Below are 14,152 nucleotides of genomic sequence, written 5' to 3' on the forward strand. Positions count from 1 at the left end.
GTATCAGTATTTGTGGGATTCTGTATTGTATTTAAATACTATATTTTCAAACTTAAGAGAAATTGTGATTTTATTGAGATTATCGGCTTGCCTAGTATCGAGATAGGCGCCATCACGACATGTTGAGATTTTGGGTCGTGACACAAATGAACCCCCTTAATCGGAATTTTTGGTGCAATCAGTTTTGGAGCCAAACGTGTTTTGAAAGAAATTATTTTTAAACGGTGACTTGGCACACCAAAACCAAATATCAAGTGATGACTCTGAATAATCTTTTGAAACACAACTTTTGTCACTTTTATGATTGAAAATCCTTTTGAACTTAAAAATTACCTTCATTATTTTTAGAGGGGTTAAGGTAAAAAGGGGGTGTGAAAGGGATTAGTTATACCGAATGGTTTGGTATAGTAAAATACTGCATAATTTCTAAAAACAAATTAGTTATTTACAAAAAATACCCGCCACATTCTTTAACTTTGTACACTTTGAGAGATTTGAGGGGCAATTATGTCTTTAACCATGCTAATGCAAGTATTAAAAATCCTTGCATTGCTAATATCATGATTTGCTATGTATAAGTAATACATAGGATAATACCAAATAGGATGTACATAGGTTGAAAAAATATACCATAAGGGATTAGTAATACACAAAACTAATGCTTGCATTATTTTTTCTTATACCTCCAACCAAACGACGCCTAACATCAAAAGAATGAAGATTTGATGCAGAAATGGAGAGACATTTAGGAGCCGTTTGGCCGTACAAAAGTTTTCATTTTTTTTCAAAAAAAAAAAATCACTTTTTTTTTTCAAAATAAGCGGTTGGCCATGAAATTTTCAATTTTCACTTGAAGATGAATTTCAGAATTTTTCAAAAATTTGAAAAACTCCAAAAGGTTATTTTTCAATTTTCACTTCAATCACTCACAAAAATTCAAAAATAACCCAAAATTGTATTGACGTCCAAACACAACTCTAACTTTTAAATACTATTTTTACTTGATTTTTTTTTTAAATATTTTCTGAAATTTTATAATTCTTATGTCCAAACACCCACTTAGTACCTTTGTTCTCCAATAATTGTAAAATTACTATAAGAATTGAAATCACAAATATTATTACTTGTGTTCTATGTATGGATACAAGTTGCAAAATAATGCACCAGTATTTAATCAAACTTTATCACATACTCATCATTTTTTATCTTTATTGTCTAAAATCACCGATCACACCCGATATATCCAAACCCTGGCACTAGCATGGCACGTCCCTTTCATGTGTCTCCATTTTGGTGTTAGACATGCTAAAATTAAGCATGCTATGATTATTTAGTAAATCATGGGCCTAAGTATTTCAAAGAAACAACATATTGTAAAAAGAAAATTTGACTGTATCTTAATCACTTATGTGATATAAAATAGATTATTTAGTTTGTTTCTAAATAAATTAAGAAAATTTTTACTCATTAGAAAAAAATACTTGAATACATAACTGAATGGAAGTTAAGAAATTCTTATCATTTCTTGGTGTTCTTGCATGCTATAATTGACTTGCATGAGATATAATACATGAGATTTTGGCCAGATACATGAGATGATACACACAGTCATTGACAAAAAATTATTTAGATTCAAATATTTTGTACTAAATCATACAGTAAGTTTCATGATTACAGTTATAAAGAAGAAGTATTAATTAAATATTTACAAATAACAATGTAGTGAAGACTTAAATGTACATTTTTTCCCCTCTTGCCACTTATAATTAATAATTTTTGAGTTTTCGTGAATTCAATTTGTAGTTTTGTACTTTTGCGTCCCCAATCTCCCCAATCCAACGAAAACATTATAGTAGCCCTCGTTTCTCCTCTGCCATTTTGATGACAAAAAAACTCTCTCTCTATCTTCCTCTATCGGTATTTACGGCTCCGCTTTGTTTTGATCTTCAAAAGCTAAGCTAGGGTTTTGCTTCCAAAAACTTGAAAAAGCCCTCACCTTTGCGTCCTCCATCTCGAATCTCTAGATTCAATTTTAGGGTTTACAGATCTGTTCGACGCCTGCTGTGTAGCTCGCCGTTTATCTGATTCGAATATGTTTTGGAAGCTTCCAGTTCTTTCCTCTTGTTCTCCAGTATGTTTCTGGATCCATCTCTATCTACTGTTCAAATTGAATGAGCTAATAGAATTTTATTGACTCAATTGTTTTTGATTTTCCGTTATATTTTGCTCGTAAACTTACTTCTTGTGGTCGTTTAACTTTGTTTAGCTCGTCATAATTAGTTATTAAAAATGATACTTTAGTTTTGAGCTAAGTTTCATTTGATTTTATAATTTGGGACACCTCGAATAAAAAGTGAATTCAAATGTGAGTAGAATCGTAATAGTATTTCATGTTAATTGAATTCACGATGATAACTCTCAAATCTAACAAAAAAAAAAAAATCAATGAAAAGAGATAAGACAGTTTTAGAAGGAAGGAACTTTGGTAAAAGTGAAGATCTATGCAATTTATAACGGTTTTTTAGTTGGACTATTTTTTGGATTGCTGAGTCTTTTTATAGCTGTAAGCACTATCTGCTGGCAGGAGTATTTCGTAATGTAATTATATGGTACTCCTAGTATTTTATGTACATCTCTTTCTTGCATAACCTGGTGTTGCATTATTCTTATTCCGACATTTACTAAGTCTAGCTCGCGCTGTAAATACTGTTCAATTAAGCTGTTACCTCAATGCAGTGTGTGTTTGTTTGCTCTTTCTGTTGACTTTTTTCCCATCCTGGTGAGTGCTGTTGCTTATGATAAGACTTGTTTTTCCCTTGGAATTCTAGGTTGAAGCAGTATTAGACAAGGAAAACTTCACTTTGGAAGAGCTGCTTGATGAAGAAGAGATCATCCAAGAATGCAAAGCTTTGAACAGTCGTCTCATAAATTTGTAAAATTTCTCCCATTTCAAACTATATGTAGATGCTTTTAATTTAGCATGCCCCCAGGAGAGAATGTAGTTCCTGACTAATTGTTTATTAGTTCAGCTATAAATTTTAAAGTTCACAGTAAGATGGTTATTATTTTCGCTTTTCAGTTTGAGAGAGAGGACCCAGGTTGAGCAGTTGCTGCACTACATTATTGAAGAGCCTTCTGAGGATGCCGATAGCAAACGAACATTTAAGTAAGTTTCTAGGTCATGACCTCGCTTTAACAGTTATGTCAGTAGTTGTATTTGCAAGTGTCTGCAATTTCTTAAATATAGTAATTTAACAACACTTTTTTCTTGGTTTTAATGTTGTTTCACCTTCTAGGTTCCCTTTCATTGCCTGTGAGATATTTACCTGTGAAATTGATGTCATCCTTAAGACTTTAGTGGATGATGAAGAGGTATTGTATTCACAAGATGCAGTCATGATAATTTAAGTAAGAAATGAAGTTCTCTTGCTCTGATGTTTCAATCGTCTCTCTGTCTTGCTGCAGCTAATGAATTTGCTCTTTTCCTTTTTGGAACCAAGTTGTCCGCATAGCGCCTTGCTGGCTGGGTATTTTAGTAAGGTAAAATCTGACTCATCCAGACAAAATACCTTGGCCTTAGTTGTTGAATCGTTTTTTGGGTCTAAAACAAGTTGCTTTATGTAGTTCTTGCTGCATTGTAGGTGGTGATATGCCTTATGGTGCGGAAGACTGTTCCACTTATGAATTATGTTCAGGTTTGCCTAGTAAATTCATTGCACATTATGAATTATACGAGTTATTGACACACTCCCATTTCTTCTTCTAATAGTTTTTTCCATGTGTCGGACTTGCTCTTCTGTTCCATCTTGAGCTTAAGCCGTTGCTTTATTTTCCAAATTCCAACTCATCCTATATTTTAGAAGCCTACAATTTCTAATAATAAAGCTGCATAACTCATTTTGCATTCTTTGAAAGCTTGTGCTTGGCTGCTTGGCATTTACCTTCTTTTGATGAAAGTTGAACTAAGATATGCTGGGAATGAGTAGTTTTAGGGTCCGGAATGTCCATTATGTTTTTAACGAGTTGTCCGAATCTGTTGGGGAAGTTGATATTGATGTGTATTCTTGCAAATCTACTTAATCTGGGTAAATGGGCGGTGAAGCTAGGAGGATCATGAGTTCATCGCATGCTTAAACTGCTTATTGAACACAGAGCTCGCTAATGTAAGAAAGTTTGCCTCAGGCATCTTGTTTTTGGGCGGGAATTAGTGCTTATAAGATCCATAATTAGGCCATTCTATTTGCAAACTCTGCATAGAATGATTTAATGCATATTGGATTCCTTTGAAATGTGTAAGTGCTTGTTTTAAATGCATTTTGTCTCCCCTTTTTCCTCATAAGGGCTTGGTGTTTATTTTTTTTGGTTACAGACCCATCATGATGTTTTTCAACAGATGGTGGATTTGATTGGTATAACATCCATAATGGAGGTTAGTAAGCTTGGTTTTTCATTCTGCCATCTGACGCAATCATTAATAAAGTCAAATCGTGTTGGTTGATCTAGCGGAGACACTCTTTTCCTCTAAATAAGTCCTTTCTCTGTAGGTTTTGGTGCGACTTGTAGGAGCTGATGATCATATGTACCCCAATACCATGGATGTAATGCAATGGTTGGCTGACAGCAGCTTATTAGAAATGATAGTGGACAAATTGAACCCCTCTGTAAGTAAAAAATTACGTGATTTTATGTTAATTTGTTGTGCTGGTGGTTGGATGTATATACTAGTGAAAAATGTTTACAGAGTATTCTAGTATTGGGTGTGCCTTTTCCAGAGTATTATATGATTACGTCGCTTCGCGGTCTGTTGGTATCTATTTTTGTGTCTCTTGTTATCATTATTATTTCGTAGTGTCTTTACCATTCATCCATCCAACCGTGCTTTGCCTGGTTTAACTGTTTAGGTTGTTGGTTATTCAGCGCTGCGCAGAGTCTCATGACTTTTTGGTGTTAGTAGCAGAAGGATCTTAGATGTCTTTCAATGGCTGATAGGAATTACCTGTTACAATACCACTTAACTATTGGGCCAAATCCCCTCCAATTATGAATGCATGTCCTCGTTGCTCCACCTTAATTGAGTTGACTGGAAAATCTATTTTTTATTTATCATTCTTAATTCTTGGTAATAGTTCATATATTTCTAAGTTATGTGTGGAAGCACTTTGCGACTTGGTCTTTTACGGAATGACGATCCGAAGTTCGAATCTCGTGATATATTGTTTTTTCACCTTCAGAGTTCTCCCGAAGTACATGCTAATGCAGCAGAAGCACTATGTGCAATAACCAGAAACACACCATCCCCCCTGGCCACCAAACTATCCAGCCCAAGGTTTGTGGGACTTTGATACTTGGAAGTTGATAGGTGTCTTGGCATATCTTTTCTATATATTGTAAGTTTAATTCATTAATCTCTGCAACTTTCTCTGGATGCAGTTTTGTAGCTAGGATATTTGATCATGCCCTCGAAGACTCACATTCAAAGTCTTCCCTTGTCCATTCGTTGTCTGTCTGCATATCTCTGCTTGATCCTAAACGATCAATTCCATCAACTATGATGTATTCTTTCCGGAACCAGCAGGTTTATGAGTCTCCCATGCATGCCAATCCTGACACTATTGATGCAATGCTTCCTAAACTTAGTAAGTTTTCTGATGGAAGTTCGTACGGTTTTGAGTTATTGAATACTTGTTTACCTGTGTCCTACCATTTAGAGGTCATTTTCAAGTTCTCTACCAGAGACCAGCTGGTAGAGAATTGTAAAAAATGCAATGCCTTTACAAAGTGATTCTGTACTGCCACCTGGCAAAAGCAAGAAAAAAATTACTAGTAGAATGCTACTTGTATTTGTGAATTTTTTTATTTGAATCTCGTCTTGAAAAGTATAATAAACTTTGCATCATTTATGGCGCAGGTGGTTTACTTGAGCTATTGAGTGTGTCATCTGATGAGAAGATTCTGCCAACAACATATGGAGAACTCAGGCCGCCTCTAGGAAAACATCGCTTAAAGGTTTGTCTTGGTTACGTTCTTGGAACAAAATGGGCTGGCCTTTTATTATTCCTTTCCATTTGATTGGTTTTCCCTCTGGAGGATATGCAAAGAGAGAGCTTCACTATTATGATGTTTCCTCTTTTTTGTCAAGGGATCACATATTTTTATGTTCTCTTGCAAAGGAGTTGTAAATCTTGTGTATGTTGCTCTGATGGCAACTTGTCATATTTTTATCAGGTTCTAGTACTTGGGATAGTAGGCTTTGAATAAGTACATCCAATTCTTGAATGTTTGCAGCATTGGTGTCTGGTCGATTGAGTTAGTAATCTTGTCCAAGTCTTTTGATCTCATCGTAGAAATGTCGTGTCCTCCTTGTAGATTGTTGAATTCATTTCCGTGCTACTGAAAACTGGCAATGAAGTTGCGGAGAAAGAATTGATTAGCTCCAGAACAATTGAGAGGGTCCTGAATCTCTTTTTTGAGTAAGATTTTATGTCAATGTTCCTGGATTCTTTACCTTAAACATTGTTTGGACTGAACGTTCTTACATCCTTATTCTTGAAATTTTTAAAACCAATTTCTTGTTTGACATTCTTACTATTTACTTAATTCCTGTCTAGGTACCCTTATAACAATGCGTTGCATCATCATGTTGAGAGTATAATTTACTCATGCTTGGAAAGCAAGAACATCACAATTGTCGATCATCTTTTTGAAGAGTGCAATTTGATTGGGAAAATTATTCAAACAGATAAACAGCCTACAGTTTCTGGTGAAGAAAATCAGGTTATTCTTTGTGAAGCGACAAAATCCTTTGATATGTCTGTTTAATTTGAACAATGCAATCTTAATGCTGGTAATGACTTGTGTAAGTGTTTAATGGTGTTTTTAACTGATGCAGCCCACCTTACCAGCTACTGGAAGACGAGCACCCCGATTAGGTAACATAGGGCATATAACTAGGATTTCTAACAAACTCGTTCAGTTGGGAAACAATGATAACTGCATTCGAGCACATCTCGAGGTTCGTCAGATATCATTTTGTTGCTTGATAAGCTTCTCTAAACCTAGGTCCTGAGTCTTTCTCTGAATTAATTATTACTGAAGCTTTAATGTAAAAATTTATTGTGTTTCCTTTAAGATAACATTCTTTTTGGAAACTTCATGAGGGCCACTGAAAAATTTTAACAAACAATTACTTGCCTTTCGATGCTCCAGAAATTCTAAAAAAAAATTATGCACTGAAACTTGGTTCCTTTTTGACAAATTTGGATACTGCATTGACATATATTCTGCTGTGCATGGCATTAGAAATAGTTTGAATGATCTGTTACGAAAAAATTCCTTTTCATGAATCAATAATCGCTCCTCATGTGGGCAGAGTTTATTTTGAGATGGCCTTCGGTATTGATATGCTGAATCTCTTGGCGTTTGGTAGTGATATTGCCGATTCTCTCTGGTTTCCTGTTATTTGTTGATATTGGTATCGTCTCTTAATAATGATATTGCTGTTCTCACTTGTTTTTCTGCACATTGTGTATTCCAGAAGAATATGGAATGGAGTGATTGGCATACTACTGTTTTACAGGAGCGTAATACAACAGAAAATGTCTATCGCTGGGTTTGTGGGTAAGGTTCTTCTCTTTTTTCTGATTCTGCTACTTGATTGCCAATATGAAATCACCCATAATGGTTGTCTGCATTATACTTTAAGATCTGAAGCTGGATAATTATTTTACTGAAGCTATTGCTTGGAACAGTTCCTGGGCTATTTTTATACATGTTAAATGATGCCCCAGTACAGTAGTACAGAATGGAAAAGTAAATAAAGAGTATGCACAAAGCAAAGTGAAGTTTGAAAGTATCGGGTACTTCAAGCAAGTCATTCATTATAGTGTTGGTGTTCAAACAAGCGCTGCACTCCCTGTCTGTAATTCCTTCTACGCAAGTTTTGAATATTCAAATATGAGGAGGAAGTAGAAAATGGGGAAAAGAGAAATTTGGGTGGGTGGGAGAAGCTAGGAATAACGGAAAGCACATGCTTTCGCTCACAACAATCTGACACAATATACTTGTTCATTGTTGTGATCTAGTGTCCTAGATGTCTCGGTATTAGATGAAACAAATTCTGAGAGAAATTCGTTAATGAAATTGTCAAGAGAGGCTTGCAGAATTACATTGGGATAAACATGGATTTGAAGAACTGTTTAAGACGAGTGGAGGTCTAAGGGTGGTTTAGAAAAGTTCTTTTGGAGGCAAAGACATTTTTTAAGTTTATTAGCTAATCCCTTTTCTGCTCTGCTGCTTTTCCACAAAATAATGAGTTTATGTTAATGTCCTTTATTCGTATGACCAGCCGACCAACTGCATTGCACGACAGAACAAGGGAGAGTGATGAGGAAGATGTTCATGACAGAGACTATGATGTAGCCGCTTTAGCAAATAATCTGAGTCAAGCATTCCGCTACACCATATATGATAATGATGATGCTGAAGAGGTAAGTTTCTTTCGTTTTGGGAGGGGAAGTTTGGGACGGTGTGGTAGAGGGTGAGGTTCTGCACGCAAAAAGAAGAAAAAGAGGAACATGTAAGCTCATTTACATTTTTGTATTGCAACCCCATATTGACCATTGGTTATGGGGAGACTTTCAGTATCAGCTCACTCAGGTCTTTCTTGCATTTTCCAGGGGCGTGGAGCTCTTGATCGAGATGATGAGGTAATACTTTCATGTCCCTTATTAATTCATCTTCCTTGTTGTATATATTATCGGTCATTATTGCATTTGCTATTTGTTATCGCTTGCCCTGGTATTCATCACAGTCTTATGTTTCATGCCTTTGTAGGATGTTTATTTTGATGATGAGTCTGCTGAAGTTGTGATATCATCCCTTAGGTTGGCAGATGACCAGGGGAGGTAAGTTCAAGTTCTCATTTTCTGAAGGAAATTTTGTCAAGGAGTCAGTTGAGCACATTTGCTTCTAGCAAAGAAAGTGAAAAAATAAATAAGAAGAATACAGATGACAAGAAAGAGAAATGCGTTCCTTTCCAATTATTTGACTATGTGTTTTTTAAATTTTTTTGGGTCTTCCAGTGTGTTAAAAGTTGAAGAGTTCACATGAAAACATGGCTCAACTAACATGAACTCATAACACCTTCTAAAATCAGGAAAACAGACATACATCTCTTATAGGTGGGATGTAAAACGACCTAACATGCTGTAGTTTTTACAAGATCTCCACTTGCATATGATCTTATATTTGTTTAAAATTTACTAGAGTTTAGGCAATAAGGTAGTATATCTAGGCTTTAGAGTTGTAACATCTCAGTTTTATCTTTTAAGACTTATCACTGTTTGTATAACAGCTATCTTTTCCTTTTCTCCCGCCTTTCAACTTCTGTAGCAGTTTGTTCACAAATTCAAACTGGTTTGCGTTCCAAGATGATAGAATTGGTGATGCTTCAATGAGTACCTCACCTACTGATGTGATGGAGGATATTAACCTCAATGGAACGTCAAATAGTAGTAACAGCAATAGTGATGATGAAGTGGTAGTTGGAGAAGAGGATGAATTGGCTGAGAGCAAAAATTCTAATGCAACACCCAGTTCTAGTTCAAACACGTTTAATGGGCTAAGTGGAGCCAATTCCGGTAATAATGGAGACTTCAATCAACAGAATGAGAAAGCAGTCGCCTCAGCTGACATTACTCCGTTCCATTTTGAGACGTCAGGCCGTGACGACCCCTTTGGTGACAGGTCTCTACCCGAATGGGTAGCATGGGGGGATGCCCCAAATATTCAAGTTGGTGGATCCAGTGGGAACCCATTTGAAGATCATAATAATTCTGCTGACCATATTGCTAACTCAGGGGAGATAGCAACTCCACCAATTAGTTCCACTTCTAGTTGCAGTGGAGAATCTATTCCAAATGGTGTTTTATTCCCTGGTTCGAGCAAAAGTTCATCTGGATCTGATTCTAGTCAGAAAGCAGCCACTGTTCCTTCGTTGTTTGAAGAGGATGTTGAATTTGTTGGCGTGGAAATTGAGGGTACTGAGAAGGCGATGGAACATGCTCTTAAAGAGGGGATTGTTGGCGAAGCCGCTCCACTGAAAAGGAGCATTGTTCCTAAATCACCGGAAAAGGAAACCACAGATGATGGTGGGGCAGGAACAAAAGAGTTCAACGATGCAAACTACTGGAGAGTCGATCAAGAAGTTGCCGTACTGGAATGACTCTAGAGATCTATTCATCGTGGTTTGAACCTGGATCGATCCCGAACTTTCCAGGATCCCGAACATTCGATTGGTGAGTTTATGCAGCAGATGTGTACAGTGTACTTTGTTTAAAATTGGGATCAAACGATAGGCTAATATAAGGTTGTCACCAATTAATTATTGTTACGCTTATTGATGATTATTGTTCAGGTTTTGTTCTCATTGTAAAATTCTTGGTTTCATCTCGTCTTAGTGTTCGTTACCTTTCTGGAGTTGTATGGATTCTGGAGTAATGTCAGTTCTCCATCCCATTAGCAGGCGTAAAGGCTTGCCTTGTTGAGACAATAATCTCATTTTTTTCTGCTTTGATAATCATGTGTTGGGTGATGGTGCACTTTTTTTTTTAAAAAAATTATTATTTTTAAAAAAAGCCACCTTTGCTGATTAATTGGATGAATCTGCTAAGCATTTTTTATTATGCGATTGAATATGACAGAATAAGATTAACAAGCATATTTTGCTCCAATCAAAGAAATCAGGGTGAGCATGAAAAGCTGCACGCTCTGATAAACAACCACCCAGTAAAATTTCATTAATGGGGTCTGAGGAGGGTAATGTGTACGCAGACCCTACCCCTACCCCGAAGGAGTAGAGAGGCTGTTTTCGAAAGACCCTCGGCTCAAAAAAAACAAAAAGACAAGGACAAAAAATGAGACAATATTAGTATCACAACAATCATAGGAAAAATAGGAACACCATGAAATCCAGAAGAAAGATACAAAGTAAAGGGAGATAATATTAGTATCTCCACAACAATCATAAGAAAAATAGGAACACCATGAAATCTAGAAGAAAGATACAAAGCAAAAACGATAACTAGTAAATAAGACATGCACTGAAAAGCGAAATAGTAAGACACAACATTGCCACTAGCTATCTTAGACAAAAACCCTACATGGCTAGTCCAATAATGGTACGAAGTAAGGTACAACTCAACTACCTCCTAACCTACAACCCTAATACTCGACCTCCACATCTTCCTATCAAGTGTCATGTCCTCGGAAATCTGGAACCTCGCCCTATCCTGCCTGATCACCTCTCCCCAATACTTCTTAGGCCGCCCTCTACCTCTTCTCGTGCCCTCCACAACCAGCCGCTCACACCTCCGTACCGGAGCATCTGGGCTTCTCCTCTGAACATATCCGAACCATCTAAGCCTTGTTTCCCGCATCTTGTCATCAATGGGAGCCACGTGCACCTTCTCCCGAATATCATCATTTCTAATCTTATCTATCCTAGTGTGCCCGCACATCCCACCGCAACATCCTCATTTCTGCTACTTTCATCTTCTGGATATGTGAGTTCTTAACGGGCCAACACTCAGCCCCATACATCATGGCCGGTCTAACCACCGCTTTATAAAACTTACCTTTGAGTATCGGTGGCACTCTCTTGTCACACAGGACTCCAGATGCTAACCTCCACTTCATCCATCCTACCCCAATACGGTGTGTGATATCCTCGTCGATCTCCCCTCCCCCTGGATAACCGAACCAAGGTACTTGAAGCTACCTCTACTCGGGATGACCTGCGAATCAAGCCTCACATCTACGCCCACTTCTCCTGGCTCAGCGCTGAACTTACACTCCAGGTATTCCGTCTTCGTCCTACTCAACTTGAAACCCTTAGACTCAAGAGCCTGTCTCCACACCTCCAGCTTCTCGTTAACACCGGCTCGTGACTCATCAATCAGAACTATGTCATCGGCGAATAGCATGCACCATGGCACATCCCCTTGAATATGGTGTGTTAACGCGTCCATTACCAGGGCGAATAAGAACAAACTGAGCGCAGAACCTTGGTGTAACCCCATTACAACCGGAAAATGCTCAGAGTCTCCTCCTACTGTCCTAACCCGAGTCTTATCCCCATCATACATGTCCTTAATCGCCATAATGTAGGGAACCGACACACCTTTTGCCTCCAGGCATCTCCAGAGAACTTCTCCAGGAACCTTGTCATGCGCTTTCTCTAGGTCAATAAACACCATGTGCAGATCCTTCTTCCTCTCTCTGTACAGTTCTACCAACCTTCTAACAAGGTGTATAGCTTCTGTAGTCGAACGACCCGGCATGAACCCAAACTGGTTGTCGGATACAGACACTGTCATCCTCACCCTCGCTTCCACCACCCTCTCCCACACTTTCATGGTATGACTCAGTAATTTAATACCCCTATAATTGTTACAAATCTAGATATCACCTTTGTTCTTATACAATGGAACCACCGTACTCCACCTCCACTCATCCGGCATCCTCTTCGCCTTAAAAATAACATTAAACAACCTAGTCAACCACTCTAAACATGTTCTCCCCACACACTTCCAAAATTCCACCGGAATCTCGTCTGACCCGGTCACTCTGCCCCTACTCATCTTACGCATAGCTCCCACGACCTCCTCAACCTCGATACGCCTGCAGTACCCAAAGTCACGGTGACTCTCGGAATGCTCCAATTCGCCTAGCACAATATCCCGATCCCCTTCTTCATTCAGAAGTTTATGAAAGTAAGTCTGCCATCTCCTCTTAATCTGGGAATCTTCCATCAATACTCTACCATCTTCGTCCTTGATGCATCTCACTTGGTCCAAATCCCGAGCCTTCCTCTTTCTCAACTTGGCCAGCCGGAATAACTTCTTCTCCCCACCTTTTTCCCCAATTCCTCGTACATACGACCATAAGCCGCAGTCTTAGCCTCCGTGACCGCCAGCTTATCCTCCTTCCTAGCTGCCTTATACCTCTCTATGCACGCTCGCCTCTCCTCCTCACCTATGCTTCCCACTAACTTCAGGTATGCCGCCTTCTTTGTTTTCACTTTACCTTGGACCATTTCATTCCACCACCAGTCTCCTTTGTGCCCACCAGAGACGCCCGTCGAGACCCCTAACACCTCTCTCGCAGCCTCCCTAATACAGTCTGCTGTCGCTGACCACATAGTGCTCGCGTCACCATTGCTCCTCCAAGCTCCCATAGCCGACAACCGCCCCTCCAACGCTTGGTCTTTATCCTTAGTTAAGGCTCCCCACCTGATTCTCGGTCTTCCTCGAGTAGACCTTTTCCTCCTCTTTAACATAATACCAACGTCCATATCTAAGAGCCTATGCTGCGTCGCGAGTATCTCACCCGGAATCACCTTGCAATCCTTGCACAACCCTCTGTCACACCTCCTGAGTAGGAGATAGTCAATCTGAGTCTTCGCCACCGCATTTTGAAAAGTAACCAAATGCCCCTCCCTTTTCCGAAAACTAGATTTTGCAATCACCAACCCAAAAGCTTTAGCGAAGTCCAACAATGATGTACCTCCTCCGTTCCTCTCCCCAAAACCAAAGCCTCCGTGCACCTTGCCATAAACACCTGCGGTCGACCCAATATGCCCATTGAAATCCCCTCCTATGAATAACTTCTCCGCAGGCAGAACCTGCGCACAATCTCATCTAACCCTTCCTAGAAGCGCCGTTTAACCTCCCCATCTAGGCCCGCATGCGGCGCATAGGCGCTAACAACGTTTAGGGTGCAGTCTCCAACCACCAACTTAATAATCATCAATCTATCATTCACTCGTCTAACCTCAACTACAGACTCTCTAAGTTCCCTATCCACCAAGATGCCCACTCCATTCTTACCTTTTTGGACTTCTGAGTACCAAAGTTTAAACCCGTCTGTGTCCCTCGCCCTCGACCCTACCCACTTTGTCTCATGGACACACGTTATATTGACCCTCATTTTCTGGAGGATCTTCGCCAACTCTATAGATTTACCCGTCAATGTACCTACGTTCCATGACCCAATTCTCAACCTACATGCACCCTTGTTCCCTTTACCTCCCTTGACTCCCGCCCCACCCCCTAAACCCTGCCCTACCTCCCGCCCCACCCCCGTTCCCCTCGAG

General features: G+C 38.9%; 1 protein-coding gene across 2 annotated transcripts; it reads left to right on the forward strand.

The window, feature by feature from the left end:
* Nucleotides 1–1,721: 1,721 nt before the first annotated feature.
* On the forward strand, nt 1,722–10,434 carry LOC107827233 (uncharacterized). Of its 2 annotated transcripts, none has more exons than XM_016654330.2 (19): nt 1,722–2,131; nt 2,829–2,932; nt 3,080–3,166; nt 3,297–3,372; nt 3,466–3,540; nt 3,642–3,695; nt 4,370–4,429; nt 4,545–4,661; nt 5,232–5,326; nt 5,431–5,636; nt 5,909–6,006; nt 6,367–6,470; nt 6,609–6,774; nt 6,890–7,012; nt 7,535–7,617; nt 8,345–8,486; nt 8,676–8,705; nt 8,833–8,903; nt 9,391–10,434. In XM_016654330.2, the coding sequence occupies exons 1-19, from the start codon at nt 2,093–2,095 to the stop codon at nt 10,220–10,222; spliced, it is 2,562 nt and encodes an 853-aa protein (XP_016509816.2). In that variant the 5' UTR covers nt 1,722–2,092; the 3' UTR covers nt 10,223–10,434. The 2 variants fall into 2 exon arrangements, with proteins under 2 accessions (XP_016509816.2, XP_016509817.2); XM_016654331.2 differs by having other exon boundaries at nt 9,394–10,434.
* Nucleotides 10,435–14,152: the final 3,718 nt, after the last annotated feature.

This window comes from Nicotiana tabacum, chromosome 9, assembly GCF_000715075.1.
Source record: "Nicotiana tabacum cultivar K326 chromosome 9, ASM71507v2, whole genome shotgun sequence".
NCBI classification, from domain to species: domain Eukaryota; kingdom Viridiplantae; phylum Streptophyta; class Magnoliopsida; order Solanales; family Solanaceae; genus Nicotiana; species Nicotiana tabacum.

Coding starts and splice junctions, on each gene's coding strand:
- LOC107827233 (XM_016654330.2), top strand. CDS start 2,093: ATGTTTTGGAAGCTTCCAGTTCTTTCCTCTTGTTCTCCA. Junction 3,541..3,641: donor TGGCTGGGTATTTTAGTAAG/GTAAAATCTGAC, acceptor GCTGCATTGTAG/GTGGTGATATGCCTTATGGT. Junction 7,013..7,534: donor GCATTCGAGCACATCTCGAG/GTTCGTCAGATA, acceptor TGTGTATTCCAG/AAGAATATGGAATGGAGTGA.